Source organism: Eubalaena glacialis, chromosome 13 (assembly GCF_028564815.1).
Source record: "Eubalaena glacialis isolate mEubGla1 chromosome 13, mEubGla1.1.hap2.+ XY, whole genome shotgun sequence".
Lineage (NCBI taxonomy): Eukaryota > Metazoa > Chordata > Mammalia > Artiodactyla > Balaenidae > Eubalaena > Eubalaena glacialis.
The window spans coordinates 73,878,215-73,892,890 of record NC_083728.1 but is presented as its reverse complement, the minus strand read 5'-3'; the positions used below and the strand labels follow the sequence as shown (position 1 = coordinate 73,892,890).

Genomic DNA, 14,676 nt, shown 5'->3' with positions numbered 1-14,676 from the left:
TAAACAACCTAAGCTTACACCTAAAGCAATCAGAGAAAGAAGAACAAAAAACCCACAAAGTTAGCAGAAGGAAAGAAATCATAAAAATCAGATCAGAAATAAATGAAAAAGAAATGAAGGAAACAATAGCTAAGATCAATAAAACTAAAAGCTGGTTCTTTGAGAAGATAAACAAAATTGATAAACCACTAGCCAGACTCATCAAGAAAAAAAGGGAGAAGACTCAAATCAATAGAATTAGAAATGAAAAAGGAGAAGTAACAGCTGACACTGCAGAAATACAAAGGATCATGAGAGATTACTACAAGCAACTATATGCCAATAAAATGGACAACCTGGAAGAAATGGACAAATTCTTAGAAAAGCACAACCTCCCGAGACTGAACCAGAAAGAAACAGAAAATATAAACAGACCAATCACAAGCACTGAAATTGAAACTGTGATTAAAAATCTTCCAACAAACAAAAGCCCAGGACCAGATGGCTTCACAGGCGAATTCTATCAAACATTTAGAGAAGAGCTAACACCTATCCTTCTCAAACTCTTCCAAAATATAGCAGAGGGAGGAACACTCTCAAACTCATTCTACAAGGCCACCATCACCCTGATACCAAAACCAAAGATGTCACAAAAAAAGAAAACTACAGACCAATATCACTGATGAACATAGACACAAAAATCCTCAACAAAATACTAGCAAACAGAATCCAACAGCACATTAAAAGGATCATACACCATGATCAAGTGGGCTTTAACCCAGGAATGCAAGAATTCTTCAATATATGCAAATCAATCAATGTGATACGCCATATTAACAAATTGAAGGAGAAAAACCATATGATCATCTCAATAGATGCAGAAAAAGCTTTTGACAAAATTCAACACCATTTATGATAAAAACTCTCCAGAAAGTAGGCATAGAGGGAAATTACCTCAACATAATAAAGGCCATATATGACAAACCCACAGCCAACATTGTTCTCAATGGTGAAAAACTGAAACCATTTCCACTAAGATCAGGAACAAGACAAGGTTGCCCACTCTCACCACTATTATTCAACATAGTTTTGGAAGTTTTAGCCACAGCCATCAGAGAAGAAAAAGAAATAAAAGGAATACAAATCAGAAAAGAAGAAGTAAAACTGTCACTGTTTGCAGATGACATGATACTACATATAGAAAATCCCAAAGATGCTACCAGAAAACTACTAGAGCTAATCAATGAATTTGGTAAACTGGCAGGATATAAAATTAATGCACAGAAATCTCTTGCATTCCTATACACTAATGATGAAAAATCTGAAAGAGAAATTAAGGAAACACTCCTATTTACCATTGCGACAAAAAAGAATAAAATACCTAGGAATAAACTTACCTAAGGAGACAGAAGACCTGTATGCAGAAAACTATAAAACACTGATGAAAGAAATTAAAGATGTGATACAAACAGATGGAGAGATATACCATGTTCTTGGATTGGAAGAATCAACATTGCGAAAATGACTATACTACCCAAAGCAATCTACAGATTCAGTGCAATCCCTATCAAACTACCAATGGCATTTTTCACAGAACTAGAACTAAAAATTTCACAATTTGTACGGAAACACAAAAGACCCCGAATAGCCAAAGCAATTCTGAGAAAGAAAAACAGAGCTGGAGGAATCAGGCTCCCTGACTTCAGACTATACTACAAAGCTACAGTAATCAAGACAGTATGGTACTGGCACAAAAACAGAAATATAGATCAATGGAACAGGATAGAAAGTCCAGAGATAAACCCACACACATATGGTCACCTAATCTTTGATAAAGGAGGCAAGAATATACAATGGGGAAAAGACAGCCTCTTCAATAAGTGGTGCTGGGAAAACTGGACAGCTACATGTAAAAGAATGAAATTAGAATACTCCCTAACACCATACACAAAAATAAACTCAAAATGGATTAAAGACCTAAATGTAAGGCCAGACACTATAAAACTCTTAGAGGAAAACATAGGCAGAACACTCTAAGACATACATCACAGCAAGATCCTTTTTGACCCACCTCCTAGAGAAATCGAAATAAAAACAAAAATAAACAAATGGGGCCTAATGAAACTTAAAAGCTTTTGCACAGCAAAGGAAACCATAAACAAGACAAAAGACAACTCTCAGAATGGGAGAAAATGTTTGCAAACGAAGCAACTGACAAAGGATTAATCTCCAAAATATACAGGCAGCTCATGCAGCTCAATGTCAAAAAACCAAACAACCCAATCCAAAAATGGGCAGAAGATCTAAATAGACATTTCTCCAAAGACGATATACAGATTGCCAACAAACACATGAAAGGATGCTCAACATCACTAATCATTAGAGAAATGCAAATCAAAACTACAATGAGGTATCACCTCACACGGGTCAGAATGGCCATCATCAAAAAATCTACAAACAGTAAATGCTGGAGAGGGTGTGGAGAAAAGGGAACCCTCTTGCACTGTTGGTGGGAATGTAAATTGATACAGCCACTATGGAGAACAGTATGGAGGTTCCTTAAAAAACTAAAAATAGAACTACCATACGACCCAGCAATCTCACTACTGGGCACATACCCTGAGAAAACCATAATTCAAAAAGTCATGTACCACAATGTTTACTGCAGCTCTATTTACAATAGCCAGGATGTGGAAGCAACCTAAGTGTCCATCGACAGATGAATGGATAAAGAAGATGTGGCACATATATACAATGGAATGTTACTCAGCCATAAAAAGAAACGAAATGGAGGTATTTGCAGTGAGGTGGATGGATCTAGAGACTGTCATACAGGGTGAAGTAAGTCAGAAAGAGAAAAACAAATACCGTATGCGAACACATATATATGGAATCTAAAAAAAAAAAAAAAGGTTCTGAAGAAACTAGGGGCAGGACAGGTATAAAGACACAGACATAGAGAATGGACTTGAGGACACGGGGAGGGGGAAGAGTAAGCTGGGGTGAAGTGAGAGAGTGGCATGGACATATATACACTACCAAATGTAAAATAGATAGCTAGTGGGAAGCAGCCACATAGCGCAGGGAGATCAGCTCGGTGCTTTGTGACCACCTAGAGGGGTGGGGTAGGGAGGGTGGGAGGGAGACGCAAGAGGGAGGAGACATGGGGATATATGTATATGTATAGCTGATTCACTTTGTTATAAAGCAAAAACTAACACACCATTGTAAAGCAATTATAGTCCAATAAAGATGTTAAAAAAAAAAAAGAAAGACTTAATTCCTCCTTCAGGAAGCCACCCCTTCCCCCTGGCTCAGTCCATGTGGTCTGATAAAGGCTGACATCATCCTCAGCTCCAGGGTACATGATCCAGGACTGGCCAATCATGAAAGCCTGTCCTCCAGCTCACAGTGATTGGTTTAGGGGTGAGCATGTGACCTGATGATCAGTCTCAGGACTTTTACTGGGGCAATTAGGAAAGAAGAGCTTTGTTTCTGGTAAGTGCTAAGCTTGTGGGATGTATGTCTGGCATTGCCAGGGTCTTCCATGTGGAGAGAGCCAGCCAGAGAGCAAAGTCAACTGAGAGAAAAGATGAACCTAGGTGGAGAGAGATGGACTCCTGATGACAGCATCTGAACGCCTGGATCCAGCCACATCTCAACTTAATACACCCCTGGACTTCTCATTTTGTGAACCAAGGAATTCCCTGCTTTGCTTAAGCTAGTTTGAGCTGGGTCACTGGCATCCGAAAGTGTCTTGACTAACATACCAACTATTTCTAATTTTAAAAAAGCACTGCAAACATACAAAATAGGCACTGGCTCCAGCCTGTTTTTCCCCCAGCAAGACCCAGATTATTTAAAGAAAGAAACTCCCATCAGCCTCACTAGTTAGGGCCCATTGTTTGACCTGTGCCTGGGGCCCACTTACTAGTCTCATGGCTACTTTGCATCCTTGGGCACTGCAGGTCCTTTCTGGTGCTGGGCTGCTGCTTGCTGAGCCATTGTAGTTGTCCTCAAAGAGGTCAAGAACCACCGGGTGATGGGGGTTCTGCTCATTGATAAAGACCAGGGGCATGTAGTTCCAGATGGTGAGGTTCAGGGCCCTGGTGGTGTTGACATGGCTGAGCTCAGGGCCCAGGATCCTCTCCAGGACTGCCTCCATCAGTTCATCCAGGTCCTTCAGCAAATGCTTGACTTTGGAATACCTGTGTGGGAGAGAGGGCAAGTCAGGGAGGCAAGAGGCAGCTTCAAAGCAGAACGACTGGAGTCTGGGATCCCCTCCTACTCCAGTGTGGCTGCCACCACATGTGAGAAGAATGCTCCTCCACCCCAAGCACCCACCTCTCTATCTACCCACCCAGGCATCCATGCATCCTTCCACCCACCTGCTCACTCATTCATTCACCCAGTATTTGGTGAGCATCTACTATGTGCCAAGTACTGTGCAAGGCACAGAGGATATTGTGGCAAACAAGACAGAATGGTTCTTTTTCCTTATGAAATTCACAGGCTAGTGGGAAAGAATCCTAAGAGCTCACAGTTATTGATCACTTACCATGTGCCAGGTGCTAGGTGCTTCCTACATATTTTTATTTAATCTTTGCCACAATTCTATAATCATCCCCACATATGGATAAAGAAACTCTGGGAGTTGCTGTGATTTCCTGAGCTCATCCCACTGATGAGGCCGCAGAGCTGAGATTGGAACCTGGGTTTGGTGGGCTCCAGTAGGTGTGCTGTGTAGGCATGGGGCTCTGACTTCTCCCTCCCAGGAGGGAGAGAGAATGTTGGGGGAGGGGCAGGTCTGTGATCTGAGGTCCTAATTCTCCAGCAGCAATTTGGGGAACAGGAGCCAGTTTCAGGAGGGAGAAGGCAGATGGGACTGTGGGGCTGGGATCCAGGATCTTCTCTCAGCCCCTGAGGCTCCCATATTGGAAATGGTGACCAGTCAGTCTGGCAGAAATGTGTCCACACCAGCGGGTGTTCCCACCAGGCCCTGGGTGGGGGCCCCAGGCCCTGCACCCCAGTCACTCCAAAACCCAATTTATCCAAGACCTTGCCCCAGAGTGTGATCTCCAGGGTGGTGTGTATCAGCTCTGGCTGGAGGACTTCCTGCAGGAGACAGCACTAAACCCTGGACACAGGCCCAAGTCCTGGTATGAAGGTGTACACCAGCCAGAGCTGACACCAGCCTCAGATGCCGATACAACCTGTACCCTGACCATCAGACCAGCTGCCTCTGTGCACACAGGGAGAGGAGGATTGGGTAGGTGGCGGGCTGCGGGGTAGGGGCTGCTATTACAGCCTAGGTGTCCACAGCTGCTGTTGAGCTTGGTAAGTCCTGTGTTGGAATTCATGGGCTCTGGGTTTGAATTCCGGCATGCCACTTAATATCTGTGTGACTTTGGGTAGGTTAACCTCTCTGAGGCTCTGTTCTCTCATCTACAAAATGGGGGGGATTGAAATATTTACCCTAGAGGGCTTTTGGAGGATTCAATTAGGTGATGCTTATAAAGCAGGGTGTGTTATTATTATAATTATTAAGAGTTTTCTCCAGTAGCTTCAAAGACCACCCAAGCAAGGAAGAGCAGCCCTATTACTAGAAAGAAGTGACTTTCTGATAGCTGGAAATGTAATCAGGAAATATGAATTCCCTTCCAGGACCTTCTTTTGGACAAGAACGTTCCCTGAGACTCAGACATGCTGGCCCTTTTGTCAAGTCCTTGAATGCACCAAGCTCTGTCTCACCTCAGGACCTTTGCATGTGCTGTGTCCTCCACTTGGGGCATTCTCTTAACTCTGCCTGGCTAACTTCTACTCATTCCTCAGGGCATTTTTCTCTGACTGACCGTCTGCCTTTCCTCAACCCTGACTAGGTTGGGTGTCCTTGGGTATCCCCTTCCTAGGCCTTGCCATCACGTGGTTAAACAGTGGCAGCTCTAGAGTCAGATCAGGCCTGGATTCAAATTCTACAGTTGCTCACTGTGTGTCTCTGGGCAAGTTCCCTCACTTCTCTGAACCTCCATTTCCTGACCTATGAATTGGGGCTACTATAGTAGTGCCCACCCTTAGGGTGGTTGTGTGGATTAGAATGACATGAATTACCCAAAGAACACTCAACACGCTGCCTGGTGTTTCATAAGCACTCAATGTATGGTTGCTATATATATATTTTAATCCTCACAATTACAATGAATTCAATATTTATGGGAAAAAAAGATTAATGTCTGTTTTCTCTGGTAGGCTGTGACGAGGGCAGGCATGTTGTTTTAGTTACTGATGTATTCCTGGTGCCTAGAACAGTTCCTGGCAATAGTAGGTGCTCAATAAATACACATTGAATCAATAAATAGGCACTGGCATGCCTGAAGGCAGGGACTACCAGGTATTTTTTGAGGTTCTTTTTAAGCCTAGGAGGTTTATGAATTTTGAATCTTACTTGCTACAAAGGGATGAAAGCAAAGAGGGAAAGAGAAAGAGAGAAAGGGGAAAAAGGGAAAGAAGGAAGGAAAGCTGGAAGGAAGGGAAAAAAAGAAGAAATGCAGCCCCGCTGAGACCAGCCGCGCTCCAGGGACCACCTACTGGAAGGGGCTGGTGTTGCAGATGGTGACGGCGGGAAAGTCCATAGCCTTGAAGCCGATGGAGAGGGAGACGCTGACCTCCCAGCTCAGGTAGGTCCTGATGAAGACACCCCATTGCCAGCAGACGAGGGAGGTGAAGAGCAGGGTGAGCACGAACCACATGGCCTTCTTCTTGGGCCCCTCGCAGATGATGCGTTTGGGGCCATGGGTGTTGGTGTTGTCACAGTACCACACCAGCAACTCCTTGTATGTGTAGCCGGGGCCCTTCTGCAGCCGGTGCAGGCACTTGAGCAGGTACTTCTTTATGTGCATCGTGGCTCCTGCAGATACACCCGGGAGAGCCACTTCAGATACCACAACAGCCTCCCGTCCCAGGATCTCCCAGTCGTGGCCAGAGCATGGGCACTGGGGACAGGAAGGCCCTCTTTCTATCCCTCCCTCCCTTCCTTCCTTCCTTCCCTCTTGCCATTTATCATCCATCCATCCAACCAACCCCAAAGCATTTATTGAGTGCCTACTGTACGCCAGGCACTGAATTAGCCCCTCTGGACTCAATGATGAGCAAAATGGACAAGGTTTCTTCCCTCTGAGAATTTCCAGCTTAGTGGACAAGTTACTTAAACTCTTAACTCCTCAGGTTCTCCGTGTGCAAAACGGGGACAACTGTACCTAGTTTTTATAGGATTGCTGAGAGGGTGAAATTAGGTGATACATAAAAAGTGCCAAGTACAGTGCCTAGCACAGCTAAGTGCTCAATATGTTAGCTACCATTATTACCAGCTGTGAATGCTGAGACAGAGGTCAACCAAACGGTTACAAAATGTGATAGCGAGGATTGGGACCCTGAGTACCCAGAGGCAGTAGTGGGCAGTGGTTAAGAATGAGGACTCTGGAGCGAAACGTCTGGCTTTGAATCTCGGCTCTGTCACTTTCTAGCTGTGTGACTTTGAGCAATTCACTTTCTCAGTGCCTCAGTTTCCTCATCTTGTAAAATGGGGATAATAACGGTCCCCACCTCACAGGGTTGATGTGAAGACTGAAATGAATGAGAATATGTAGAGTGTGGATTAATGCCTGGCACCTGTCAGCTACTGTTATTACAAAGCGGGGGGCCCCGAAGTCTGGGAGTCCTTGGAGGAGTTGAGTTAAAGGACAGAAGAGGAGTGGTGGTGGGAGGGGGAGGGGACAGCAGGAGCAGAGGCCGATCGGGAGGGAGCCTGGGGACATGAACAGATCTGGCCGCACAGGGCCTTGTGGGCCATGTTAAGGAGTGGGGTTTCAATCCTAGGACAGTTGGAACCTGTGGAGACAAGATGCTGTCAACTCTGCGGTCTGAAAAGAGCGCCCCAGCTGCTCGGTGGAGATGGACTGGAGCGGGGTGAGGGTGGCTCCAGGAGTGCTGGGTGCTAGCTGTGGGCCAGCCAGGAATGGTTAACCTTTCTGAGGCTGTTTCCCACCTGCGTGAGCAGACAGGGTTCTTGCGACGTTAACCAAGATAGTTGTCAAAGAGCCTGGCACATGATGGCTCTCAGGAAATACCTGTCTCCTCCTTCCTTCTGCCCATATACAGAGCCAGAACCTGCTAAAGGAGCACCCCAGCCCTATCCCTGGAGCCCCAACTGGCCAAAGGCCACCTCCTTCGTGAAGCTGTCCTGACTCCCTGGCTGGAATGAGCCCTGCCCCCCTCTGAGAGCCTCTGCCTTTCTGGGGGCTCTGTGGTGGGCAGGGTGTTGCCTGCTTCCCAGCACCCTCTCCCCTTGCTTGGATGTTTCCTCGGGTGAACCCCTCCCCCAGTCTCAGTTGGTGTGAGTGGCCAGGCTACCATCCCTAGCTCTGGGGGGGGGGCTCACATGACCCCAGTTTGGACCATTAGACTCAATTCTGTTACTTTATGTTAGAATAAATGAGGAAGAGACCTCCTTTTTAGCTAAGACTACTAAGCTGGCGGTATTTGGCATCAAAAATGGGGAGACTGCCCGAGAAGAAAGCCAACATAGAGGAAAGCAGAGCCACAAGATGGAGACAGATTTCTGACAACATCGTTTGAACACCTGGATCCAGCCATTCCTGAAGCCTTTTATTCCTGGACTCAGCAGATATGGGAACCAATAAATTTTCTTTCTTACTTATGCTGATACAAGCTGGATGTCTATCATTTGCAACCAACAGAGAAAGAAATTCTCCTCATTCTACTCTGTGTCATAGTTGCTTGTCCTGTGGCTTCTCACTCCCATGAGATCATAATCCTCCTGAAGGTAGCAGCACTGTATTCCCAACAAGCCCAGGACAGCGCCTAGAACACCACTGAATATCGAAATGAATAATGCCAGACCTTCATATATAAACAGAGATCTTAAACTTACCCAGGCATGTTCACTCCTGACATAACTGTCTGACACAGTAACATTCCTCACCTGCCTGGCCAAAGCATTAAGGGCTTTACTCTCTTAACACCACTACCTCTGCTCTCTGATGGAAATCAAGCTCCATGTGCCTGTCCAGGCCATCATGGCTGTAGGACAGATGTTCATAGACTAACCCAACCCGCACCTTTCCCCAGAGGACCCAGTCCCTGCTCTGGGATAATAAAGTAATAATAACTATAATAATAACAACTATGAGAGCAACATTAAAGTACTAAGTGTTTACCATGATCCAGGAACTGCAGTGTGCTTCATATGTTACTTCATTCCTATACATTTTTATCCACAACCTTAAACTTGGAAAGAATTGGGGCTTCATCTGTCTTGTATAGTCCAACACCCCAAGGCCCAAGAGGTGAAGAGCACATTAGGCTCCTATAAATAGTTGTGGAAGAAATAGACCAAGGGCCTCTCTGATATCTACCCTCTTCCATTCTAGTTTAACCATTCTGATTCAGTCAAGAAGAAAGTTTTAGGTCCTTAACATCCATCTAACCCCCTCTAATCTTCCAGTTTAACAATGAGGCCTCAGGCTCGCTCAGAGCCCTGTCAGGCAACGGTATCTGTAACAACAACCTTCTGTTTTCACTGGGTTTCTTTTTAAGAGGGATCTTCTATTTATGGCAAGAGACACTGGCTTTTGCTTTAGGTTCATAAATACACTTAAGTTAAAAAAAAAAAAAGACCTGAGATTGGTTCAAGATGGCGGAGTAGAAGGACGTGCGCTCATCCCTCTTGCGAGAGCACCGGAATCACAACTGACTGCTGAACAATCATCGACGGGAAGACACTGGAACTCACCAAAAAAGATACCCCACATCCAAAGACAAAGGAGAAGCTGCAATGAGACGGTAGGAGGGGCGCAATCACAATAAAATCAAATCCCATAACTGCTGGGTGGGTGACTCACAAACTGGAGGACACTTATACCACAGAAGTCCACCCACTGGAGTGAAGGTTCTGAGCCCCACGTCAGGCTTCCCAACCTGGGGGTCTGGCAATGGGAGGAGGAATTCCCAGAGAATCAGACTTTGAAGGCTAGCGGGATTTGATTGCAGGACTTTGACAAGACTGGGGGAACAGAGACCCCACTCTTGGAGGACACACACAAAGTAGTGTGCACATCAGGACCCTGGGGAAGGAGCAGTGACCCCATAGGAGACTGAACCAGACCTACATGCTAGTGTTGGAGGGTCTCCTGCAGAGGCAGGGGGTGGCTGTGGCTCACGGTGGGGACAAGGACACTGGCAGCAGAAGTTCCGGGAAGTACTCCTTGGCATGAGCCCTCCCAGAGTCTGCCATTAGGCCCACCAAAGAGCCGGGTAGGCTCCAGTGCTGGGTCGCCTCAGGCCAAACAACCAACAGGGAGGGAACCCAGCCCCACCCATCAGCAGACAAGCGGATTAAAGTTTTACTGAGCTCTGCCCACCAGAGCAACACCCAGCTCTACCCACCACCAGTCCCTCCCATCAGGAAGCTTGCACAAGCCTCTTAGATAGCCTCATCCACCAGAGGGCAGACAGCAGAAGCAAGAAGAACTACAATTCTGCAGCCTGTGGAAGGAAAACCACATTCACAGAAAGATAGACAAAATGAAAAGGCAAGACTTCCCTGGGGGCACAGTGGTTAAGAATCCGCCTGCTAATGCAGGGGACACGGGTTCGAGTCCTGGTCCAGAAAGATCCCACATGCCGTGGAGCAGCTAAGCCCGTGCGCCACAACTGCTTAGCCTGCCCTCTAGAGCCTGCAAGCTGCAACTACTGAGCCTGCACACCTAGAGCCCGTGCTCCACAACAAGAGAAGCCACCGCAGTGAGAAGCCTGTGCACCGCAACAAAGAGTAGCTCCCACTCGCCGCAACTAGAGAAAGCCCGCGCACAGCAACAAAGACCCAATGCAGCCAAAAATAAATTAAAAATAATAATGAAAATAATAAAATAAATTTAAAAAAATGAAAAGGCAGAGGACTCTGTACCAGATGAAGGAACAAGATAAAACCCCAGAAAAACAACTAAATGAAGTGGAGATAGGCAACCTTCCAGAAAAAGAATTCAGAATAATGATAGTGAAGATGATTCAGGACCTCACAAAAAGAATGGAGGCAAAGATCGAGAAGATGCAAGAAATGTTTAACAAAGACCTACAAGAATTAAAGAACAAACACCTAGAAGAATTATAGAACAAACAAACAGAGATGAACAATACAATAATTGAAATGAAAAATACACTAGAAGGAATCAATAGCAGAACAACTGAGGCAGAAGAACGGATAAGTGACCTGGAAGACAGAATGGTGGAATTCACTGCCACGGAACAGAATAAAGAAAAAAGAATGAAAAGAAATGAAGACAGCCTAAGAGACCTCTGGGACAACGCTAAACGCAACAACATTCGCATTATAGGGGTCCCAGAAAGAGAAGAGAGAGAAAGGACCCGAGAAAATATTTGAAGAGATTATAGTTGAAAACTTCCCTAACATGGGAAAGGAAATAGCTACCCAAGTCCAGGAAGTGCAGAGAGTCCCAGGCAGGATAAACCCAAGGAGAAACACGCCGAGACACATAGTAATCAAATTGACAAAGATTAAAGACAAAGAAAAATTATTGAAAGCAACAAGGGAAAAATGACAAATAACATACAAGGGAACTCCCATAAGGTTAACAGCTGATTTCTCAGCAGAAACTCTACAAGCCAGAAGGGAGTGGCACGATATATTTAAAGTGATGAAAGGGAAGAACCTACAACCAAGATTACTCTACCCAGCAAGGATCTCATTCAGATTTGACGGAGAAATCAAAAGCTTTATAGACAAGCAAAAGCTAAGAGAATTCAGCACCACCAAACCAGCTCTACAACAAATGCTAAAGGAACTTCTCTAAGTGGGAAACACAAGAGAAGGAAAGGACCTACAAAAACGAACCCATAACAATTAAGAAAATGGTAATAGAAATATACATATCAACAATTACCTTAAACGTGAATAGATTAAATGCTCCAACCAAAAGACACAGGCTTGCTGAATGGATACAAAAACAAGACCCATATATATGCTGTCTACAAGAGACCCACTTCAGACCTAGGGACACATACAGACTGAAAGTGAGGGGATGGAAAAAGATATTCCATGCAAATGAAAATCAAAAGAAAGCTGGAGTAGCAATTCTCATATCAGACAAAATAGACTTTAAAATAAAGACTATTACAAGAGCCAAAGAAGGCTGGGCTTCCCTGGTGGCGCAGTGGTTAAGAATCTGCCTGCCAATGCAGGGGACACGGGTTTGAGCCCTGGTCTGGGAAGATCCCACATACCGCAGAGCAACTAAGCCCATGAGCCACAACTACTGAGCCTGCGCGTCTGGAGCTTGTGCTCCGCAACGGGAGAGGCTGGGACAGTGAGAGGCCCGCGCACTGCGATGAAGAGTGGCCCCCGCTTGCTGCAACTGGAGAAAGCCCTCACACAGAAACGAAGATCCAACACAGTCAAAAATAAATAAATAAATAAATAAATAAATTAAAAAAAAAAAGAGAGACAAAGAAGGACACTACATAGTGATCAAGGGATCAGTCCAAGAGGAAGCTATAACAATTATAAATATATACGCACCCAACACAGGAGCACCTCATTACATAAGGCAACTGCTAACAGCTATAAAGGAGGAAATCGACGGTAACACAATAATAGTGGGGGACTTTAACACCTCATTTACACCAATGGACAGATCATCCAGACAGAAAATTAATAAGGAAACACAAGCTTTAAATGACACAATAGACCAGATAGATTTAATTGATATTTATAGGACATTCCATCCCAAAACAGCAGATTACACTTTCTTCTCAAGTGCACTCGAAACATTCTCCAGGAGAGATCATATTCTGGGTCACAAATCAAGCCTCAGTAAATTTAAGAAAATTGAAATCATATCAAGCATCTTTTCTGACCACAACGCTATGAGATTAGAAATCAATTACCAGGAAAAAAACGTGAAAAACACAAACACATGGAGGCTAAACAATACGTTACTAAATAACCAAGAGATCACTGAAGAAATCACAGAGGAAATCAAAAAATACCTAGAGACAAATTACAACGAAAACACAACAATCCAAAACCTATGTGATGCAGCAAAAGCAGTTCTAAGAGGGAAGTTTATAGCAATACAAGCCTATCTCAAGAAACAAGAAAAATCTCAAATAAACAATCTAACCTTATACCTAAAGGAACTAGAGAAAGAAGAACAAAAAAACCCAAAGTTAGTAGATGGAAAGAAATCATAAAGATCAGAGCAGAAATAAATGAAATAGAAACAAAGAAAGCAATAGCGAAGATCAATAAAACTAAAAGCTGGTTCTTTGAGAAGATAAACAAAATTGATAAACCTTTAGTCAGACTCATCAAGAAAAAGAGGGAGAGGAGTCAAATCAATAGAATTAGAAATGAAAAAGGAGAAGTTACAATGGACACAGCAGAAATACAAAGTATCATAAGAGACTACTACAAGCAATTCTATGCCAATAAAATGGACAACCTGGAAGAAATGGACAAATTTTTAGAAAGGTATAACCATCCAAGACTGAACCAGGAAGAAATAGAAAATATGAACAGACCAATCGCAAGTAATGAAATTGAAAGTGTGATTAAAAATATTCCAACAGGGGCTGCCCTGGTGGCGCAGAGGTTGAGAATCTGCCTGCCAATGCAGGGGACACGGGTTCGAGCCCTGGTCTGGGAAGATCCCACATGCCGCGGAGCAACTAGGCCCGTGAGCCACAACTACTGAGCCTGCGCGTTTGGAGCCTGTGCTCCGCAACAAGAGAGGCCGCGACAGTGAGAGGCCCGTGCACCGCGATGAAGAGTGGCCCCCGCTTGTCGCAACTAGAGAAAGCCCTCGCACAGAAACGAAGACCCAACACAGCCAAAAATAAATTAAAAAAAAAAAAAAAACTTCCAACAAACAAAAGCCCAGGACCAGATGGCTTCACAGGTGAATTCTATCAAACATTTACAGAGAGCTAACACCTATCCTTCTCAAACTCTTCCAAAAAATTGCAGAGGAAGGAACAAGCCCAAACTCATCCTATGAGGCCACCATCACCCTGATACCAAAACCAGACAAAGATACTACAATAAAAGAAAATTACAGACCAATATCACTGATGAATATAGATGCAAAAATCCTCAACAAAATACTAGCAAACAGAATCTAACAACATATTAAAAGGATCATACACCATGATCAAGTGGGATTTATCCCGGGATGCAAGGATTCTTCAATATATGCAAATCAATCAATGTGATACACCATATTAACAAACTGAAGAATAAAAACCATATGATCATCTCAACAGATGCAGAAAAAGCTTTTGACAAAATTCAACACCCATTTATCATAAAAACTCTCCAGGAAGTGGGCATAGAGGAAGCCTACCTCAACATAATAAAGGCCATATACGACAAACCCACAGCAAACATCATTCTCAATGGTGAGAAACTGAAAGCATTTCCTCTAAGATCAGGAACAAGACAAGGATGTCCACTCTCGCCACTATTATTCAACATAGTTTTGGAAGTTTTAGCCACAGCAATCAGAGAAGAAAAAGAAATAAAAGGAATACAAATTGGAAAAGAAGAAGTAAAACTGTCACTGTTTGCAGATGACATGATACTATACATAGAGAATCCTAAAGATG

The 14,676-nt window shown here is 44.2% G+C and overlaps 1 protein-coding gene across 8 annotated transcripts in view; it reads right to left on the bottom strand.

Annotated features, from left to right (window-relative positions):
• The window catches only part of SCNN1B (sodium channel epithelial 1 subunit beta), a 75,947-nt gene that overhangs the window by 23,232 nt on the left and 38,039 nt on the right, over positions 1 to 14,676 (bottom strand). For 7 of the 8 annotated variants that reach the window (XM_061210146.1, XM_061210150.1, XM_061210147.1 and 4 more), the window contains exons 2-3: positions 6,565 to 6,883; positions 3,911 to 4,187 (exon numbers count right to left, since the gene is read on the bottom strand). In XM_061210146.1, the coding sequence (XP_061066129.1) occupies positions 3,911 to 4,187; positions 6,565 to 6,875 (588 nt within the window). In that variant the 5' untranslated portion in view covers positions 6,876 to 6,883. Of the gene's footprint in view, positions 1 to 3,910; positions 4,188 to 6,564; positions 6,884 to 9,672; positions 9,795 to 14,676 lie in introns of those variants that run through there. The other variant, XM_061210151.1, reaches the window with a different exon arrangement.